This window comes from Rhinopithecus roxellana, chromosome 11 (assembly GCF_007565055.1).
Source record: "Rhinopithecus roxellana isolate Shanxi Qingling chromosome 11, ASM756505v1, whole genome shotgun sequence".
Lineage (NCBI taxonomy): Eukaryota > Metazoa > Chordata > Mammalia > Primates > Cercopithecidae > Rhinopithecus > Rhinopithecus roxellana.
The window spans coordinates 119772960-119795093 of NC_044559.1; the positions used below are offsets into that span (position 1 = coordinate 119772960).

Below are 22134 nucleotides of genomic sequence, written 5' to 3' on the forward strand. Positions count from 1 at the left end.
TCTGTTCAATGGTTATAATAATCGTATTAAATAATTACCATTATAATTGTGTTTGGCATGCATGGGCATTTTGATCCTGAGGATTGAGGGACAGTGATTTTTATTTTAGTTGAGTAATCTCTTTCCCCCCATGTTGCCTGTTAGTCTTTGTGAATCTGAATCTGTTCTTTCCTGTTTGCTAGCATGTCTCCAGTTTAACAGATGTGGCCCCTGTGTATCTTCTCAGATTGGCTTCAACTGCAGTTGGTGTAGTAAACTTCAAAGGTAAAAATATAATAATAAGAATAATAATAAAATTTAAAAAGATATTTTGAAAGATTAGAAATTAAAAAGAAAAAAAAACTTATGGACAGGCGCAGTGGCTCACACCTGTAATCCCAGCACTTTGAGAGACCAAAGTAGGAGGATTACTTGAGCCCAGAAGTTCAAGATCAGCCTGGGCAACATAGTAAGACCCTGTTTCTACCAAAAAAGTTTTAACATATTAACTGGGCATGGAGGGGGGTGCATGCCTGTAGTATCAGCACTTTGGGAGGCCAAAGCAGGAGGATCACTTGAGCCTAGGAGTTGAAGATCAGCCTTGGCAACATAGTCAGACCCCATTTTTACAAAAAATTTTAAAAATCCCATTGAATTTGAAGTGGATGTCAACTGTGTAGCATATGTATGCATTAGCACTATTGTATGTATAAAATATGTAGATATCATGATCAAAATGCAAAACAAAACTCATAAGTGGGGATTTTACTCTTTTCCTTTGTCTGAGAGCTCAAAATGACTAAGAGCCTTTATATTTAATAAGGTCATTATCTGACATGTATTTATAATTCTCTGTGGGACTTAAAATACAGGATGATTATAGAGCAGTTGACGAGCCGATAAACCTACAGAAGCATGTTATGAGATATATTTTCATAGCAAGGGTAGTTTATAATAATCACATGAACATTCTTAGTAAATTCCTATGTAGCATCTCAAAGGTTATTAGTTGAGATTGCAGATATAATCTAATACAAATATAGAACATGTGGTTTTGACATCACATTGTAATTAGCTAGCTGTGAAACTTAAGCTACATAATTTACTGGTGTCAAAGAGGTTTGCTGATTTTGACAGGTGGCAAAGATGGTTTTCCAGTTACTAGAGCTTTTCAGAGACTGAATAATCATTTGTTGGAAATACAGGATGAAAACTTGTAAATTTGTTTTGTTATTTACTCAACAATTTTGTGCATCAGTGATGTTCCGGGTACTGGGAACACAGCAGTAAACAATATTGACACGGTCCCTGTCCCCTGTGAAGTTTACAGTCCGCCTTTCTCGCCTTCAGAGTCTATGAAGATTGTTTCCCCAGGAGGAAAACTGAATATTCATGCTGTTAATCCGTGTATGTTATACCCGAGCTTTCGGTTGTATGAGCAGTCTGTCTTACCATCTTCTTGCTATAGCATTTGCTGTAACGATGAAGGCATGCTCCAGGAATCCTTTAAAACTTATTGAAGAATGTAAAAATAAAATGCCGATATTTCGATCACAAGCTTTGGGAAATATTTTTAACTCACTAACTTTAGAGCAACTACTGTAGTATTATGGCTAGAACAATATTATTTATGATAACTTCTGTTTTGTTTTCAATTTAACGGGGCGTTCTAGTAATTTCCTTTGTGAAATGAATTCCAAATAATACAAAAGCAAGCAGGCAGTTTGCGTTTTTAAAAGGAGATTTTTTTTTTTTTTTTTTTTTTTTTTTTTTTTTTTTTTTTTTTTGAGACGGAGTCTCGCTCTGTCGCCCGGGCTGGAGTGCAGTGGCCGGATCTCAGCTCACTGCAAGCTCCGCCTCCCGGGTTTACGCCATTCTCCTGCCTCAGCCTCCCAAGTAGCTGGGACTACAGGCGCCCGCCACCTCGCCCGGCTAGTTTTTTGTATTTTTTTAGTAGAGACGGGGTTTCACCATGTTAGCCAGGATGGTCTCGATCTCCTGACCTCGTGATCCGCCCGTCTCGGCCTCCCAAAGTGCTGGGATTACAGGCTTGAGCCACCGCGCCCGGCCTAAAAGGAGATTTTTAAGTTAGTTATATATCTAAAGTAGGAGGAACTGCTATAAAAGCAAGGGTTTATAGTTATTTATATTGATATTTTACTAAGTTTTCCATAAAGATTATATGCATATCAGAAGTTATTCAAAATCTGTTTAGATACCGACATAAGGGAATCTAAAGAGATGACATTTTATATGTATATTTAAGGAAATCTGATCTCAGAATTGGAAAATGTCCAAAGGAATTATATAGGAGGCACTGGTTTGAGCTGCATACCTACTTCAGATCCATTTCAGTGATCACCTCGTCCAAGTCTGTGTGAGGTGCCTATCAGCTGTTTTTCTGCATCCTGGGCAAACCGCCATCATTAGCGTTTTGTGTGGGGCCTGCTGATGCTTGTTCATTTGTCTGTCTTCTTTGCTAGGCTCTAAATTTATTAAAGGCCGAGACCATATCCAATTTGTCCTTATATCTCTGAAGCCTAAGAACATACCTGGGACTGCAGAAAAAAAAAAAAAAAAAAAAAAAGGATGAACAAATGAATAATGATTAGCTTCCAAACGAAGGAATCATACTAAAATTTGTCTAGCCCAAAGGGTTTCCCAAGATGAGGGACTTTCAATGCTAAAACCAGGAAAGTCCAAGAAAAAAACAAGGGCCATTCGACCACCCTAACCAGAAGACAATTAGGAGAATTTTTGACTTAAATTGTGTTATGGTAAATGGAGGTTTTGAAGGTTCATCTAGAAACCTGCTTACCACTGATCATTTCATCTTTTAATATAATTTTTGATGAAATATATGTTTAAACTTCCAAACAAGCAATTTTGACAATCAAAACATATCTGCGAGTTGGAATCTGCTTCTACTGTTAATACTTTCAGTTTATTGAGAGTTGTCTCTGCCAGACATTAAGCCAAGGAATTTTCAAATATCACGCTTAACATTTTCACAGCAGAGGAAACTGAAAGTTTTAGGAGCTCAGCTACGTGTAGAGGGTCTCATAGCTCTTAAGTGATAAGTTTGGAATCAAACCTCCATCTTTGTGATGCCCAGCTTTTGGTCTTGTTTTTTCGACACCTGTTCTGTGTCACACCTGCCAGGTTGCAGGTGCATCAAGCAAGATAATTTTCATTGCTTTCTGAAAAATTGTAGATGTATTACTGAAAAATAAATCTGTCCTAGTTGATGCCACAAGAAAGTATCATCACTTTGAAACTGGCATAAGAAGAATGTAGAGGATAATCGAGCAAAGTCTAAGACTTTTGCATATTATTGAAAGCATAGTTTCTTTAAGATTACTGAGGGAAAGAGAGTTGGTGAGGCATATGAATGAGAAAGAAATTCTTCAAAGAACACTACTCAAAAAACTACAAGTTTTCTGAATGTTACTGTTGGTGTTTTATTGAATACCAAACACTTATTTAAAATCTTGAATTTATTTTTAATTCTTCAGCAACCCCATTATATACATATCAAAACCTGTTTAATTAATCGCTTTAACTATGCCTCATGCACTTTTGTTCAACTTAATTTCCCCACTGCATTTTATAAATTTCTCCTTAGACCTGTAAGCTTCAGAACTTTGCTTTGCTGCCCAGAAGCATTTCCCCAGACTTTACAGCTTTTATGAACAAATTCAACAAAACAAGAGAAGTCTTAACCTAAGCAGCACAAAAATTGCCCCTCTGGTTTTTTTTTCTCCCATCACTCTTACTTTCTTCTTTGTGCTTACTTATCCCTGAATGATAATCAGTTGGTGGTAATTACTGAACTCTCAAGTAGGGCTTGCTCTAAAAAGATAAGATAATTTTAATTGGTTTGTTTATTTCATTTAATTCCCATTTTTCAGGGAGCAAAAACTAAGGCAAAATGTTTGCAATGGCTTTCCCAAGCTCTAAGAGAATCTGAGTTATAGAAACATAAAGAGATCCATGATCTCAAGTGCTTACTTAAATTACTTGGTTCATTTCTTTGAACTAAGAGTGCTTTTGTTTCCTCATTGCAAACTGAGAATACCTAATCAATCACTTTCAACTGCACCTTATAGCTTCACTCATTCCACAAAAATTTGTGAGTGTCTCTGTTCAAGTCAGTCACCAAGATTGTGTGTTCAGTAGTGAAAAAAGACAGACAAAAATCACTACCGAAGGAGAGCTTTCTATTTGGTATAGGGAGACAGAGTTCAAGCAAATAGATATATAGAAAATAGAGTTAATCGTGATGAGTGTTATGGTAAGAGAAATAAACAGGAAAATGTAAGGGGAGAATATACCAAAATTGGTAACAATAGCAGGAGTTTACTTTTTGATATTGCCTTTAAGTAATCTTGCTTTTTGAAGACAGCATGGTTTGATTAGTTTTTAAATGAAAATATATTTTTTGCACTTATTCATTCACTCATTTATTTACTTAATGTATAGAATGCATAACACATGTCAGGCATTGATCTAAGCACTAAGGTAGTTAGAGCAATAAAGTATTAATCAAAACCGTAGCTCTCATGGAGCTTGGAGTTTAGCTTAGTAAGCCAGAAAATTAATGAATTAATAATTAGGCAGAAAAAGTCAGATAGTGATGGGTTGTCTGCTGGATTTGAAAGAGCCAAATTGCTCTTGGCTGGGTGGCCAGGAAAGGCTTTTTGGAGGGGGTAATAAATAAACAAAGATCTGAATGATGGGTAGGCAGCTACAGCGAGGTGAAAGCAAAGAGACTTGAAATGCCATTTGAATGGCCCATGCAGTGGCCCTATGGTGGGTCCAAGTTTGACCCAATGAGGAAAGGAAATAAACCTGGTGCATTGGGAGAATTCCAAGCTGATTTTGGAGTGAGAGTGACATCAGATAAGCTCAGAAAGCTACCCAAGTGCTGGAACACAGATGGCTCTGTAAGCTAGGGAGAGTTTTATCCTCAGAATCATGGAAAGCATTTAGACTTTATCACTTATGCAAAGAAGGGACGTGATTTTACCGTATTTAAAAGTGGAACTTTGGCTGCTTCATGGAGAACAGAGCTTTTGTTGATTTGTTTGTTTGTTTGTTTGGGGAGTGGTCCAGAATGAAAAGGAAGAGGCTAGTAGTGAGCTTGTGCAATAGTGCACAGGAGGTAATAATAGTAACTTGGACGAGCGTGATGATTCTGAGGATCAGGAGAGATTAATCAATGCAAGGTGTTTGGGAAGGAAACAGATTATGTATGTGTGTGTTTGTGTGTGTGTGTGTGTCTTAATCAAGTTTATTGAAGTATAATTTACATACAATAAAATATGCACATTTTAAATGTATGAGGCAGCTTTAAAAAGTGTAAATTCCCATGTAATCATCACCGCATCAAAATATAGATTTCCTTCATGTTCCTCTACAGCGAATTCCTCCTCACCGCCACTACCTTATGTAGCAACCACTGATCCTATTCCTATCATCATACATTTATTCTGTCCAATCTACACCTATATATAAAGGGAATCACATGGTATTTACAATTCTGAATTTAGCTTTCTTTCACTCAACGTAACATTTTTTCAATTAATCTATACTATACTGTTCAAATATCAGAAATTTGGTCCTTTCAATTGCTGAGTGAGTGAATACACAACAATTTATTTACTATTTGCCTGTAGATGAAGATTTGGGTTGTTTTTAGAGGCTGTTATGAGTGATGAATAAACCCACTATGAATATTCATGTACAACTATTTTTACAGACAGATGTTTCCATCTCTCTGGGTTGGGTGGTAAATATATAACTTTATAAGGAACTATCAAATTGGTTTTCTATATGGCTATTTTAGATTTCTTTTTTAAAAAATTTTACTTTAAGCTCTAAGATACATGCGCAGAACATGCAGGTTTGTTGCATAGGTATACATGTGCCATGGTGGTTTGCTGCACCTATCAATCTGTCATCCAGGTTTTAAGCCCCGCATGCGTTAGGCATTTGTCCTAAAGCTCTCCCTCTCCTCGTCCCGTACTACCTGACAGGCTGTGGTGTGTGATGTTTGCCTCCCTGTGTCTGTGTGTTCTCATTGTTCAACTCCCCTTATGAGTGAGAACATGTGGTATTTGGTTTTCCGAAACAGATTATTTACTAACAAATTAGAAGTGAAGTAGAAGGGAAGAAGAAGAATCAAGGATATTTCTTAGATTTTTGTTTCAGCAACTGGTGGATGTTGGCACTCTTTTGAGATGGGTAAGACAGCACAAGAAAAAAGACTAGGATGAAGAGAAATGAAGAGTTTGCTTTGGGACAAGATAAGTCCGAGATACCTATCAGACTTCAAGTGGAAATGTTGAGTAGATAGGGGATATGTAAGCCAGGAATTCCAAGGAAGACTAGAGGTTCAGATTGGAGAGTCATTATCATATAGATAGTGTTTAAATTTGTGGGACTGAATGAAATCAGCTATGGAGAGAGTATAAATTGAAAGCAGCTTAAGAGGTTTCAGAAACTAACTTTGTGGCATGGCATCATAAGGTATGATGCTAATTTTTCATTACGTAGAATTGTTTTAAGTACATTTACATATGCATATGTTTGGATAGACATAGAAAACCTTTGAAAAGATATACGAGAAACAACAGTATTTGTCACCCGGGAAACAAGTGAACAGGGAGAGACAAGAGACTGTTACTGTTTATTACAGACTTTTTGTATGATTTGAATTTTTGCCACCTGAATTGGGAGACAGAACGAGGAACCAGCAAAGGAGAAATAAGGAAACATTAGCTCTTTTAAGGAGTAGAAATGCACTCTTACTCATTTTAGCATCTTCCACAATACCCAACACAGTGTCTGGGCAAATACAGATCTTTTACACGTATGGTTGGACTGAGTTATGCAGATAATTAAGGCCAGGAATTTCTACTTTCCTGAGAATTCTGATTGCCCGTTTTGGCTATTACTATCCACTGGGTTTTGTCAGTATTGACCAAATTGCTATAGAGAGAACTAAGCTTGTGTACGGCATAAGATGTCAATAATCACAGTGAGGCATGTTGAACACTTAACCTCTTGGTGTTAGTCTTTTGGTGCCTCACTTTCAAACAAAATTTTCCACCTTATATTTTCTTTTCTTTTTTTTTTTTTTTTTTTTTTTTGAGACGGAGTCTCGCTCTGTCACTCAGGCTGGAGTGCAGTGGCCGGATCTCAGCTCACTGCAAGCTCCGCCCCCCGGATTTACGCCATTCTCCTGCCTCCGCCTCCCAAGTAGCTGGGACTACAGGCGCCCGCCACCTCGCCCGGCTAGGTTTTGTATTTTTTAGTAGAGACGGGGTTTCACCGTATTAGCCAGGATGGTCTCGATCTCCTGACCTCGTGATCCGCCCGTCTCGGCCTCCCAAAGTGCTGGGATTACAGGCTTGAGCCACCGCGCCCGGCCTCCACCTTATATTTTCTTAGATGCAGTCAAACTTATAAGCTTGCTCCTGGTAGAAACATACAAATAAAAGTATTCCATGATTCCATCCATTAAAAGAATAAGCAGAATAAGCCCCTCCTTATTCATGGTAAAGACATGTATTTACATAACAGCAGTATCACATCATTATTTGGGAAAATATATGAGATGATGGAAAAAGATGTTTCCTAACAACTTTTCTACATTTTTCAACTTTGTTATTTCTACTGCATTTCCCTGAGTGTACTCTGGAACTGCTGTTATTTTCCATTGAATGAACTTAATTCCTTTGCAGTAATGAAAAGAGAAACAAAAAGAATCACCTATATTTCATAAATTCATTGATTTGAAAGTAGGTGCCAGTGTTATACTTGTTTTATATGTATATAACATATAAAATATAAAAATTATATGTAATATATAAATTACATATAAAATTATATATAACCTACATATAGGTTTACATAATGAAATCTAAAAAAATGTGTATTTCAAAAATTTTGAAAATTTATCAAGTCAGAAATGTTGGCTCATTGGTTAATAATATGAAAATGTATTATCAATTAAAATGAATTAAGGATAAAATAATTCCTTCTTACTTAGCGGCAGCTAATTTTTGCAAATAAAATGTACTCATATCTTATGCTTATTTAGCTTATAGAAATTAAACTAAGTTTGGAGACAGAGAGAGACAGAAAACAAATTAAGTAGTAGTTCAACCTATCTAATCTTTCCCGAATCACTAGTCTTTTTCTTCTGAATGAAAGTAGCAGAGAGACGGCCGGGCGCGGTGGCTCAAGCCTGTAATCCCAGCACTTTGGGAGGCCGAGACGGGAGGATCACGAGGTCAGGAGATCGAGACCATCCTGGCTAACACGGTGAAACCCCGTCTCTACTAAAAAAATACAAAAAACTAGCCGGGCGAGGTGGCGGGCGCCTGTAGTCCCAGCTACTCGGGAGGCTGAGGCAGGAGAATGGCGTGAACCCGGGAGGCGGAGCTTGCAGTGAGCTGAGATCCGGCCACTGCACTCCAGCCTGGGCGACAGAGCAAGACTCTGTCTCAAAAAAAAAAAAGTAACAGAGAGACATAAATATGCCTTTCTCCTTTGGTTTTGTCTCTATGTGCCCCTTTAAATGGGAATATTTGCAGCAGTAAGTGTGACTTTAGTGCTTAAAAAATACTGTGAGTATGTCCTTTGCAGGGATATGGATGAAGCTGGAAGCAATAATTGTCAGCAAACTAACACAGGAACAGAAAACCAAACACTGCATGTTCTCACTCATAAGTGGGAGTTGAACAATGAGAACACACAGACACAGGGAGGGGAACATCACACACTGGGGCCTGTCACACACTGGGAGGCAAGGGGAGGGAGAGCATTAGGACAAATACCTAACAGATGCAGGGTTTAAAACCTAGATGGCGGGTTGATAGGTGCAGCAAACCACCACGGCACATGTATACCTGTACAACAAACCCGCACATTCTGCACGTATATCCCAGAACTTAAAGAAAGAAATAAAACAACAACAACAACCAAAAACCTTGGGTATTTTCCATGCTGTGAGGTTTTAAAAGTAAGCCAACAACTTTATGTAAGGTCAACCCAAGGCCTCACAGTCCATTCTGACATTGCAGGAAAAACTGGGTGTATTAAGAGACAATGTATCAGGCTCCTGAAGAATGTCATACCAAGGGAATTCCAAGCATATTTTGACTCTATCTGAGTTTTGCCTACTTATTCACCACAGTGGCTAGCCCTCCAACAAGGAGCAGCTTCCATGCTCATCCTTTGGGGGCATATAAAGCATTCTTTTGGACTAATTTAACTATAAGAATTTTAAGATTGAAAGGAGAGAATCAGGACACTACAATTGTTGAATGACAAGCCAGATATTCTTGGAACAAATGGCCAAGAGTAAAAATCGTAAATTAAAATAAATCGGTAGTTAGAGTCAGTATAATTGTTCCTGTTCAAAGGTACCTTGTATATCCTAGAGACAAAGCATTGCTTATAACCCTTTGGCCATTATGGTCTAAGTTCATATTTGAAGCTACTTTTAGACTATACATTTACATGATTGTTTCATATAAGGAAATTAACTCGCTTTAGTGATTAGTTGTGAAATTCATACCTGATAATCAAATAGAAAGCAATGTAGGAAATCCAAGAGCCCTGTTCCAAAATTAGTTACAACTTTAGGCTTATTTTCATGGATTGGGATAGGATAAAGTTTTGCTTGCCAAAGCACCTAATTTCAGATAGACATTTAGAACTCACCAAGCATTAAGAGTTTTACAAACTTTTGTTGATCCAGGTTCCAATATGCTGACTTCCTTGTAAGTGGATGCCACTTCTTTTTGCTCATCAGAATTACTGATTAGTAATATTCTGATAGTTAAAATGTTATAATTTTCACCATATAAGTTGAATGCCAAGTTTAAAATTAAAAATATGAATCTATTTATGATTTGGATAAAATCCATTTTTGTCTTTGCTGAAATATCAGATTCAACAAAATTATTTAATTGAAAGATATTAATTGGAATACTTTATTGTCATGCTACCTAGTCATCATAGACAGAAAGAGAGAGAATTGCTGTCATTTCTAATGGAAGACATCAAAGAAAAATTAAACTTTAATTGTTTGCAGTTAGCAACAGTGCATAAATTGCTCATAAGTCTGAAACTGATGACCACACTAGAGTAGGTCTGGACTACATGAGATTCTTTCTCTATAGTGTATTCTTTTTCTCTTTAACTTTTATTTTAGGTTAAGAAGTACACATGCAGGCTTTTATATAGGTAAACTCATGTCATGGAGGTTTGATATACAGATTATTTTGTCATCCAGGTACTAAGCCTACTAACCAAAGGTTATTTTTAATGATCCTCTCCATCCTCCCCGCCTCTGCCCTCTGGTAGGCCCCAGTGTGTGTTGTTCCCCTCTTTGTGTTCACGTGTTCTCGTATTTAGCTCTCATTTATTAATGAAAACATGCAGTATTTGGTTTTCAGGTCCTCAGTTACTTTGCTAAGGATAATAGCCTCCAGCTTCATCCATGCTCCTGCAAAGCACATGATCTTGTTTCTTTTTTATGGCTGCATAGTATTCCATCGTGTATATGTGCCACATTTTCTTTATCCAGTCTACCATTGATGGGCATTTAGGTTGGTTTCATGTCTTTGCTATTGTGAATAGTGCTGCAATGAATATATGTGTACATGTATCTTTATTATAGAAGGAGTTATATTCCTTTGAGTATATACCCAGTAATGGGACTGCGGGGTCAAATGGTTTATTCTATAGTAAGTGTTTTTGGGCTTTCTGTGTCAGGAGGTACTCGGCTGCCAGGTACCCTAGGTTCAGGAGCGTTCAAGAATTTAGGAAGCATTTGTGAGTTATTCAAAAGTTTCAAAAAAATCCCAAGAATACCACTGGAAAGGGCGCCATGTTTTATGACCTTAGGTGAATTACATGGAAATGTCTGGTTGGACACCTAGTGGCCCAGCCAGCAATAAACAGTCTCACCTTGAACAAAGCAATAAAGCCTGCTTACTCTATATCCTGGAATGGAAAATACATCTGTCATGTAGATGTATCAGATTCTGATATTCCTTAAAGCTGAATGGACCCAATTTCAGTAGTTCTCAAAGTTTCTTTTTTGTAGATCTTTTTGCTTTTATTATCTTTAATTGACACATAATAATTTTACACATTTATGGGGTACAGTGTGGTAGTTTAATACAGGTATACAATGTGTAATGATCAAATCAATATAATTAACATATCAATCACCTTAAACATTTATTATGTCTTGGTGTTAGGAACCTATAAAATCTGCTTTTCTAGCTATTTGAAAATATACAATAAATTGTTAATTATACTTATTAACATAACTGTAATTCCTAGCACATCATTTACTTCAAAACTCTTTGCAGGCCTTCTTAATGGGTGAGGCTGCATCTCTGACTCAGAAATGGATAGAAAATAAATGCTTTAGCATTTAGAAAACATCATCAAAATCTTAAGTAGGATGTTCCTATGAAGAAATATAAAATAGTCATCTTTTCACTTTTCTGGGGGATAACTTTTAACAAAAGTGGAAAAATCAGAAATGATTCCGATGACATTTTCATAATTTTCTTACATAAATATTGAAAGAGCTGGGTTGTGTATGAACATATTGAAAGAGCTGGGTTGTGTATTTTAAATGTCTTTCTATATTTTAACATTACATTCCCCACAAAACAAATAACTAAACTGTGAACTAGTTTTGAAAAATCTTCTCATTTACCATCGTATCAGCCTTTTCAATAGAGAACTGTTAATCTAAGGTTCTTTTTATATTCAATACTCAATTAAATATATCTCTAGTAGAGAAGTACATAACATGCTGTTTGTCCAGTGATAATAAAAGGATATTCGACTGGTTGCCCCCCAATTCATATGAGTGTAAATAAATGTGAATGTTATTAAATATATACTAAATATATGTTATTAAATATACATTAAAAAGTTAATTGCCCAAAAATAGAACACTAGAACGTATTCCTTCTATCTGGCTGTACTTTGTATTCATTAACAAACTTTTCAGTATCTCCCCCTTTCCCCAAACTTTCTTACTCTAGTAGCCTTTGTTCTAGTCTCTACTTCTATGAGATCAACATTTTTAGCTTCCACGTGTATGAGAACATGCAGTACTCATCTTTCTCTGCCTGGCTTATTTCACAGCGTAATATTAATATTAATAGAGTTAAGAATTGTCACAGGATTTTGTCAAGATGCAGATTGCTCTATAACTCACTAAAGATTCATTTTCAGTAGGTCCAAAGTGGTTCCCAGGGATTCGGCTTTTTAATAAGCCTTTTTGGGGAATGCTGAGATACTCTAGGACTAGGGCTGATCTTGTATGTCAGAGCTAAGGGGCCTGGAAGCTGCAATGATTTTGCCTAAGTTGTATGGAAGCACTTATTCATTCTTAACTTGGAAGTGAGAAATATAGAAAAAAATCTGTAGATATATTTATTATCAAAACGTGTTAAGAGATAATGAAATTGAGCCTAATAAAAGAAAGCAAGAAGCTTTTGAATAAGTGTAGTATATATGATAAGTAAATCAGAAGATTTCAGAATATTGTGAACTAGTTAAAAAGATTGGAACTTTCTTTAGTTCTGAGTTTATATTAAATTATTGCTATCCAAGTGGTAATCAGTGTTTTAAAGAAATTCAAGGAGGTTCTAAAAATACCATACAACTAAGATGGTTGTTTTTAGCTTACAATGCTGTAAGAGATAAATTGAACTTTGAATTTATTTTAGCTCAAGACCCTTTATAATCAGTTATTTTTTGCAAATTTTAATAAAGAATCTTAGCTTTTCTATTAAATAGCTTGTCCTGAAATATAGCATAAACAAGATTGTCTTTTAAGAATGCAAAGTAAAAGTTTATTTTTACCTCCTTTTAAGCATTCCAAACCTAAGTTTACCAAAAGTGTACTAATTACTTTTGTATGGATTAATTATAACAATACAGTGAGGTATGATGTTATTTTATCCATAACATGAAAGCATTTTGAAATATATATTTTGATATGAAGAATACTTTTGAAAAAATATGTAAGGTACTAATAACAGGGCTTCCCTTTGGAGAAACTGTCATGAATTGGAAACTGGCATAAAGAAAAATACATATTACCGTTTCATCATAATCAGATCTTTGAATGACTTGAATTTTTACCACACACACGTATTATCTATAATAAAACCATCGATAAACAAAGGAACACACTTTTTAAAAGAAAGGAAGGCTGTATATATGTATTTATATATTATATATAATATATAAGTTTATGTGTATTATATATAAGTTTATATATTATATATGTTTATATTGAATATATAATATATAAGTTTATATATATATAAGTTTATTAGGATATATATAAGTCTATTAGGACAATTTGGGCACTCAAAAAATTCAAAACTTTTTAGAAGCAGAAAATTATCAATGCTGAATCTATGTGCTATATAACTTTCCTCTGGAAAGATAATACTTGACTTACTATATGTTGAATATAAAATGCATGTACTTCTTGTCTCTTTTCAAAATATGAATAGTATTGAACTCTGTATATTTATAGCTACCTATATTATCTGTCTACCTATTAATAATCTATTTTGCATTTTGGTCTCTGTCTTCTTTTGGCCACTGAGTCATCTACCAGTCTTTAATGAGGGACGTGGATAAAGAATAGAAACCAGTTTTCTTTTTTTCCAAACACTAAAGCAATAGGTGCTTAAGCCAAGCCTCCTAATAACTAAGTCCCACCTGAAAAATCAAGACATTCTTTTAAGTTATCTTTGATTTTCCCATCAGCAAATGCAGTGTTTGCTTCCCATCTGAGTACCGTTTGGCAAACTGGAGATAAAGTCTGCAGAATTATTTAGCATCACATATATTTACAATTGCTTTTTCAAGATGATCCGAATGATTTTAAAGTTTTGTTTATGTGTTAACCAACTGTGGTGGCTGCACTTTATATCATTATAATGTAGAAAGGCTAGACTTCAACAAATTTAATCTAACAAACGTATATGGACTATCTAAAAATGGAGCATTTTAGTGAAAATTATATATTTCATTCCTTTAGCTTGCTTGGATTAATAAAATGAGTTCCCCTAGAAATAAATAAAAGTTAATTGTCCAAAAATGAAATTGGATTTGTTCACTTTAAAAACAGTAGGTGCTAAAGTGGTATGGAAAAAAAAATATGAGCCTTACAGGACAAGGAAATGAAAAATTTAGAAGCAAAAGGCAAAGCTCACAATTGGCATCTGTTAAAAATTTAGTATTGAATGTAAAAGGAACATTACATTAACAGTTTTCTACCGTAAAGGCTGATAAGAGGGTAAATGAAAACATTTTTTAAAAGTAGTTTATAGTTTAGTTATTTGTTTTGCGGAGAATCTAATGGTAAACTATAGAAAGACATTTAAAATACACATTCATACTCAAGCCAGCTCTTTTAATATTTACGTAAGGAAATTATTAAACTGTCATCAGGATCATTTTTGATGTTTCAGTTCCATTAAAAGCTATCCCCCAGAAAAATGAAAATATGACTATTTTATATTTCTTAATAGGAACATCCTAATTAAGATTTTGATTGTGTTTTCTAAATCCAGAGAGTTTATTTTCTGTCCAGTTCTGAGCCAGAGAGGCAGTCTTATCCATTAAGAAGACCTGCAAAGAGTTTGGAAGGAAATTATGTGCCAGGAATTCTGTCATTCATGGAAAAGTGCAAGAAATCCAGATAGATCATTCTGTATTATTCTAAGCCAATGTGATGAAGTTAGTATACATTATTAGGCAAAACACAGATAAAGATAATTTAGCATAATAATAAGATTTATTGGTTGAACAGAGGTCAACATTCAAATTTTCCTTTTCTGGGATATCATAGATAGCAATTGGCAGATTCTGGATTAATATGACTAGTTTTTTTCTCTTTCCTAGAAAGCCACTTTTACTTTTACCCTCAGTTCTTCAGTTTTTTCTTCAATGACATTTCACAGTCGAGGAAGTACTATTCTTATTCTCTCCATGAATCACGACCTTGGCTGCAACAATTTCTAAAGATAGGTTTTCTTAAAAATACACAGATTTTATGTTTCTAAAATAATGTCTTCTGACCACCAGCGAAGACCTCTGTATTGACCCATGCCCTCATCAGAATTATTCTATCCTTTCCCTGCACCCTGCTAACACATAGGTTTCCTTTATCACTGCCCAGATTTCCTGCTGCTTTTGCTGATTTTAAATCACAGGGGCTTTGTAATAAAGGACAGGAGGGTTGTTTTAAGGATAGGCCTGACTTATACCTAGAGATGCTTAAAATATTTATCATAGCTACCTTTTATTTTGTATTTACTATGTGCCACGCACTCCATGAAAGGCTTTACTGTCACTAAAGCCTATTAATTCTTTGATCTAATTCAAACCTTGCAACTGATTAAGAGTTAAGAGTTAGGATCCTTGTTTTATAAATGAAGTAAATGAGAATTAGGAAGGTGGTAAAGCTTACCCGAGGTTATGAAACTAGGAATTGCTGGAGGCAGAACTTAAAATAAGTTTTGTAGGCCGCATGGATTGGAGAAGAGATGAAAAAGCAAATGCTAAGGTTGAAATTTTTGCTGCATGTAGCCTTACCAAGTATGTGCATAGACTGGCTAATCAATCCTAAGTAGTCGTGTCCGTCAGGAAAAGGGAAGAAGCCTTTCCTGGCCTACTCTGAAGATTTCACTAGCTTATTTGTACTAACCTCCATTCCAAAATTATTCCAAGGGCTTGTTATAAAAGATACGTGTAAAATTGCCTTTGAAAATAATTGAGGTTATTGCAAAGTACATAATTGACGAGGTAGGGTCCTCATAAAAATATTAAAACCACAGACTGGACAAAGTAATAAAAATAGCACACAGAGAATTATAAAAAAATAATTTCTGAATAATTAATTTAAATGGCAGGTAGCAAAAATGGTGTTTGAAGAATTTGTTATTTTGCGTGAGAAAATTATTTCTATATCACTTTTACCGCAACATTTTCTACTCATAGTTCAGAAAGTGGAGCACATATTTATATTTCTACAGCACCCACATAGAGCCAGACATATGACCTGTGAAAAGAAAGAATAATCTTTGATATTACATTTTAGAAAAAATGGGCTGAAAATACTTCAGACATTTAAGATTTTAGTATGCAAATATAAACCTAAATTATCTAAAATAAAAAAGTGGACAAGAATGCATTTATAATAGGAGATAAGTATACAAGAAAACTTGACTAAAAAGACTGTCTGAAATTGAATACAGTATCTATAAAGAGACAAATGTTGTCTGTGAACCATGAGAATCAGATTAATCTCCTGTATGCCACATGCCTTAGGTTTATTGTCCCAATGTCCCATTTAGTCAGTGAGTGCTTCCTTCTCTTACAAACATATAATAGTTTGTCCCATAAATTATATGGCCCCCCTCCTTAGCACTATTCTGATACTCCTGGACATCCTCCAGTCATCCCTGCTCTTGTCTAAGTTTTTACTTCGTTTGGTACGTTCAGAACCTAAGACAGAACTAGAATTTCTATGTTAGTGCAATTATTCTCCATAACGGAATTCTTGTGATACACACCATATGGCCTGTAAGCCCAGAATATTCACTGTATGTGGCCTATTCCAGGACAAGTTTGCCAGATAAATGGAGGATACATAACAAATGTATTAATGGGAAAAAAGTCAAACATGTAATCACAATAATCTAGTTTGAAAAAAATATTGACTGTCTGGTTTTAAGGGGTTTAATGGTGTAAACTGTGATATCGTGATATATAAACATTTTTAATGAGTATTACTTAAAGGAAACAGCAGACAGCCAGTGAAGGACCAAGTCAGACTGATACAATAATGTTTGCAAATGAATAATGGAGACTGATTTTGAAGGTGTTGTGTTGATGGGTGTTATAAATGGAAGGAGAGATAACATGAAAATTCAACACTATATATGCATTTTACATATGCTTACATAGTTTTTGCTAAAAATGTTTTTCTGTCTGGATAAAAGGGGTGCGCTCTGACATTCTAAGTCAGTTTCATTAAAAGCAAATTTTAAGAAAAAACTACAAGTCTAAGAATGCTTCTGTTAACATGAGATGACATTAAGTGTGTTTTATGAAGCAGAAAATTGCTTCACACCCAAATTCTTAAAATTCGTTTTTTTTTTTTTTTTTTTTTTTTTGGTGCTGTCTTTAATAAGATATAGAACATTGGTACACATGAGCTGCATAACACTCTAATGGAATTAGCATTTAGTAATTTGATATTTTATATGCCTGACAAATCTGATGTAGAAAAACCAAAGAAGTATGGAAGAACACTGTTTTATGACCAGAACCATGCTTTAAAGTGGAATTAATTTACTAATTCTTTGTTGGCAATCTACTTAAGGACCTGAGCCTGGTGCAATGTTAGAAACTGACCCAGGCAAGCTCACAAATTTATAATAAAGAGGATATAACAAGAATTTTAAAAGAAAACAAAGCTTTATTTATATTAAAGGCACTACTAAAATATATATATATATGTTAATCATTGTTATTAGACTTCGAGAAGCAAGTTGAACTCAGCTGTGTGTGTGTGTAGTTAAAATTCTCAAGCATGAAGTTTTAATAATATTAAGGGTATTATCTTGGTAACCTTGTAGCAAACTCTATAAGCCTTGATTTCTACTGAAATCAGTTTACTTCGACTGGGAATAATCAACCTTAAGGGTTCAGATGACAAAGCTGAATTTACCATGAACTCTAAATATGAAGGGAAAAACATAATTTTTGATCAAAATAAATTAATGAAATTGAACAATGGCTATTATTCAAATTTGAATGATTACTAGAAACTCATGTGGATTACCACATATTTATTAAAAGATACTCTAACTTAATCTGGTGCTTAGAAACGTTATCTCACAAATATTATATCTTTTGAAAGATGTAGAAGTCAATTTCATTAAAGAAATATCTTTTAAGAGACAATGTTCTGCTGATTTTTGTAAGCTTTGCTCAATTACCATTATCTAGCATTATACTCCCTTGCATTGCATCTTCTATGGAAAAAGATGCTTCTCTTCTTGTAGTCACCTATCAATATTACATTATCATATTTTAAGTTAGCACATAGTGTTTATCTGAGAGATTTTATTACGTTATAAAACATAATCATAACAAGCGTAGATGAATTAATCGGGTGAATCAAACAAATGATTTCATAAAATGGTTCTCAAATTGTTATTTTCCTTAAGCAGGAGAAACATTTTTGAAAAATAAAACTCCAAATATAAAACAGATAAGATGAGATCACCTTGGGTACAGTCTGTGGTCTGGGCTTCACAGCCAAGTCTATCTCTCCTCCACTGAAAGGGCTACCGCAGCCCCTGAGAGACTCTGCAAAACCGAAACTTGGACTCTGGACAGAGCTCAAAGATCAGTGATTCATGCATGTTTTCCTGGTTAAAAAATGCTAACCTTCCTAATCCACCCAGCCATTCTTTCTGCAGATCATTTCCAAGGACCCAAATCAACTGTGATGAGAAATACTTTGTCTCTTAAGCAACGAGCTGGTGGAGGGAGTGCAAATCAAAGGCATTTATTTCTCTGGGGCAGTGTATTGGTTGCCTTCTTTAAGAGATGGGGCAATGATAATGGTCCTCTCTATTCATTTATAGTTCTTTTCTAAATATGTATGGTTCAAAAACAGAGTAAAGTTTATGCTAGTTCTCTGAGAAACGAGAAATACTGTCTTTATCCATCTCTCTGTAATTCTCAACCCTCCAAATTAAATTCTGGAGCTTGTTTGTAGTTAACTAATAAATTTGGAAAAAAAGATATTTCTTTGATGAGGCAATTGGCTCATCTAAAACAATTTCTAGTTCTGCTCCACAGTCCAACTTTGCTGTCTTGGCAGAACACAGGTGAGTTGATTCATTCATGGTTGATGTTCCTAAGGAAGGTAGACAACCCTGAAACACCAGAAGCCATTAAAATGAACAGCATTGAAAAAAATGTATTGGTGCCAGGATAGCATTTCACAGAGGCACAGCACACCTCATCCCCTAAGATGTTCCATTCCTTTTTCCGAGGCACCAACAAGATAAAAGTTACAGCTCTTTCTTGTCTCCTTGTATGCATGTAAAGGTGCTATTCAAGTATAACGTTTGTATGAAGTCAAGAATTCTTAAGAAAGGGTGTCCAAAATGGAATCCTGACACTTCCACTAGTTTTATTTGTTATGGGATGTTTTCTTCAGCAACTCACAGCCAAGAGGAGAGATCTTCTTCTCCTTCTTTCCTGGAAAACTCAACTTTCACTTCCGTTCTACCAAGATAGCAAAGTTGGATGCTGGAAAGGACCTTTTAGATTTTGATAGAATTCATCTATAAAAAAGAGAAGATTTTCCCTTCCTGTTTTATAACTGATTTCTGTGGCTAAAGAGGCTGAAGTCTTGACTTAGAGGATTTCATGTAGATTTTCTGTATATGTCAAATGATAATATGTTATTTTTTCAATAAGCACTTCTCATAAGCACTTCTCGACCTGTGCTAGGTTCCACGGAGGGTATAGAATAACTGACATTTGTTGAGCACCCTCTATGTAAAACACCAAAAGAGTGCCTTGTCTACATTATCTCATTTAATACACACCCAAACCCAGCAAAGTTAGATTTCAGAATCTATCCTACTGAAAGCGAATCTCAAATAATAGCTTGCTGTAGATACCACCCAGTAATCTCCAATAGATGGCAGAGAGAGATACCGGCCCCAGTTTTATGCATGCAATTCTGAAGTTCATGTTCCTTCCACTAAATAATACAGCCTCATGTTTTGCAGTTGTTAAATGGGAAAAATTTTAAGAAATAGTGTCAAGTTGAGGTGAGACTTATATAACAGACAATTGTTGAACACGTTTCATGTCAACTATTTCATGTTCAAACAGTGTTAGTAACTTGCACTTTTTCCCTCTCTTCTTCCCATTTTAGCCATATGAAATGTGGCCTTTTTTTTTTTCTGGAAGCAAAAATGTTGGAAATTACTAATCGACTTGTTATTTGTTAATTCACGGCGGGAGTCTCCATTGTTCTTAGTGCCTGCACTTGAAAAGAAAGTCAGGTGTGGCAAAGTTGGATGTCTTTTTCTAATATGATGCAATGTGCTCCCAAATTCTTCAGGATGTGCTAATTTTCTGCCTAGAACAAGACTCAGAAGTTGTACTTTTAGTTAAGTGGAAACATAGCAATGTTGTTTAATGGAGTAGTCACTTTTAATCATAGGTGCCAAAAGCTATGAAAATAACTGATTTTACTCTTAGAAATAAAATAACAATAAATATAACCATCTTTTTCTACAGTAAAAAATATGCAACATTTCATTCATGTATATGTAATCAGAAGAAACAAAACAATTTACCTAATGACAATCATAGTCTTCCTTCAAAAGCTATATCTATATTTTGTTGTTGTTGTTTGTTTTGTTTTTGTTTTTGTTTTTGTTTTTATTTCTGACGGAGTCTTGTTCTGTCACCAGGCTGGAGTGCAGTGGCGTGATCTTGGCTCTCACTGCAACCTCTGCCTCCCGGGTTCAAGTGATTCTCCTGCCTCAGCCTCCTGAGTAGCTGGGACTATAGGCGCGTGCCACCATACCCAGATAATTTTTGTATTTTTAGTAGAAACGGGGTTTCACCATGTTGACCAGGATGTTCTTGATCTCTTGACCTTGTGATCCACCCACCTTGGCCTCGCAAAGTGCTGGGATAAGAGACGTGAGTCACTGCACCCAGCCTTTATTTTTATTTTTTTTCTTGAAATGGAGTCTCACTCTGTTGCCCAAGCTAGAGTGCAGTGGCGCGATCTTGGCTTACTGCAACCTCTGCCTCCTGGGTTCCAGCGATTCTCCCCACTCAGCCTCCTGAGTAGCTGGGATTCTATGGTGTTTCTAAAGAGGTTGAAGATCTTTCATAAATAAAAAGCCAAATTGTTAAAACATGTTTTCAGCCACACTCTGGTTAGTGGCCCAAGTCATAGTTAAGAACAATCAATGAAGAAATATTTTCCTAATAATATTGGAAAAACTAGCTGGATTTTAAATATTACTAGTTCTTGATAAACAGAAGTTTTGTATTCGTATTTCTAATTATTAAACCTCTGGTAGATAATAAATTTTCTGTCCCGAAGCTGGGTGCTGTAACCTTGATTGGAGTTCCAGTTAAGAGAAGAATCCTCCTTGATCAGAGAACATTTCCCAGGGAAGACATCTTGAGTTGATTATCTCTGAGGGTGTGAGTAGGATGGCGGGGGTAAAAGGGAATGCAGTAAAACAGAAGGCAAGCAGCTAAAGTATGTTATAAATCAGTGGGAAATGATTTGGAAAGTAGTTTGTAGAAAGGCAATGCAAGTTGTCAGTGACAATGTGTTTATTAATTGTTCTTTGAGTTTCACTCTCATCTAAACCCCCAGCAAATAACTCTTAGTTATTTACAATTTCCACCTTACTACAAAAATTTACCTGACTCTGAGCATTTAACTCTAAGATATCCTTTGGGTTACAGCTGACTTTGTATTAATGAAATTATTAGCTTTTCAACTTTCTAACATCATAAAAAATTATATCTCTAATGAGGATTATTAGGAGTCTCAACATTTCAACAATTCTGCTATAACCTGATGTGGTTGCCTTGTTTTTGTCATATAATCCAGCTATAAGTTAATTTATCATTTTACTTTGCATTCATATAAAGAAGACACAAGGCAGAAAGCAATTAATGATTTATTCTCCCAAGGCTTCACTTTCTTGGGTTCTTGCTTCTTCACACTGATACAGTACAATGTTGATTAGAAGTGGTGACTGGCTGTTTTGTCATATTTCTAACTCAAAGGGAAAATAGTCAGTCTTTCACTATAATGTATGAGGTTAGCTATACATTATTCATGGATATCCTGTATTATTTATTCTGTATAGAATTTTAAAACCTCAATAGTTAAAAATCCAGTCAATAGTTAAAATAACTAAAACATAGTCAGATAATAAATCTATTTTGTGAATACAAATGTGGTTTAATTTAAAGAAATCTATTAATGCAGTTAGTAGCACTGGTACT

General features: G+C 35.2%; 1 protein-coding gene across 1 annotated transcript in view; it reads left to right on the forward strand.

The window, feature by feature from the left end:
* PLXDC2 (plexin domain containing 2) overlaps positions 1 to 22134 on the forward strand; it is a 459866-nt gene that overhangs the window by 360566 nt on the left and 77166 nt on the right. Inside the window, exon 9 of the mRNA XM_010385741.2 lies at positions 183 to 264. Coding sequence (XP_010384043.1) covers positions 183 to 264 — 82 coding nt within the window. The remainder of the gene's footprint in view (positions 1 to 182; positions 265 to 22134) is intronic.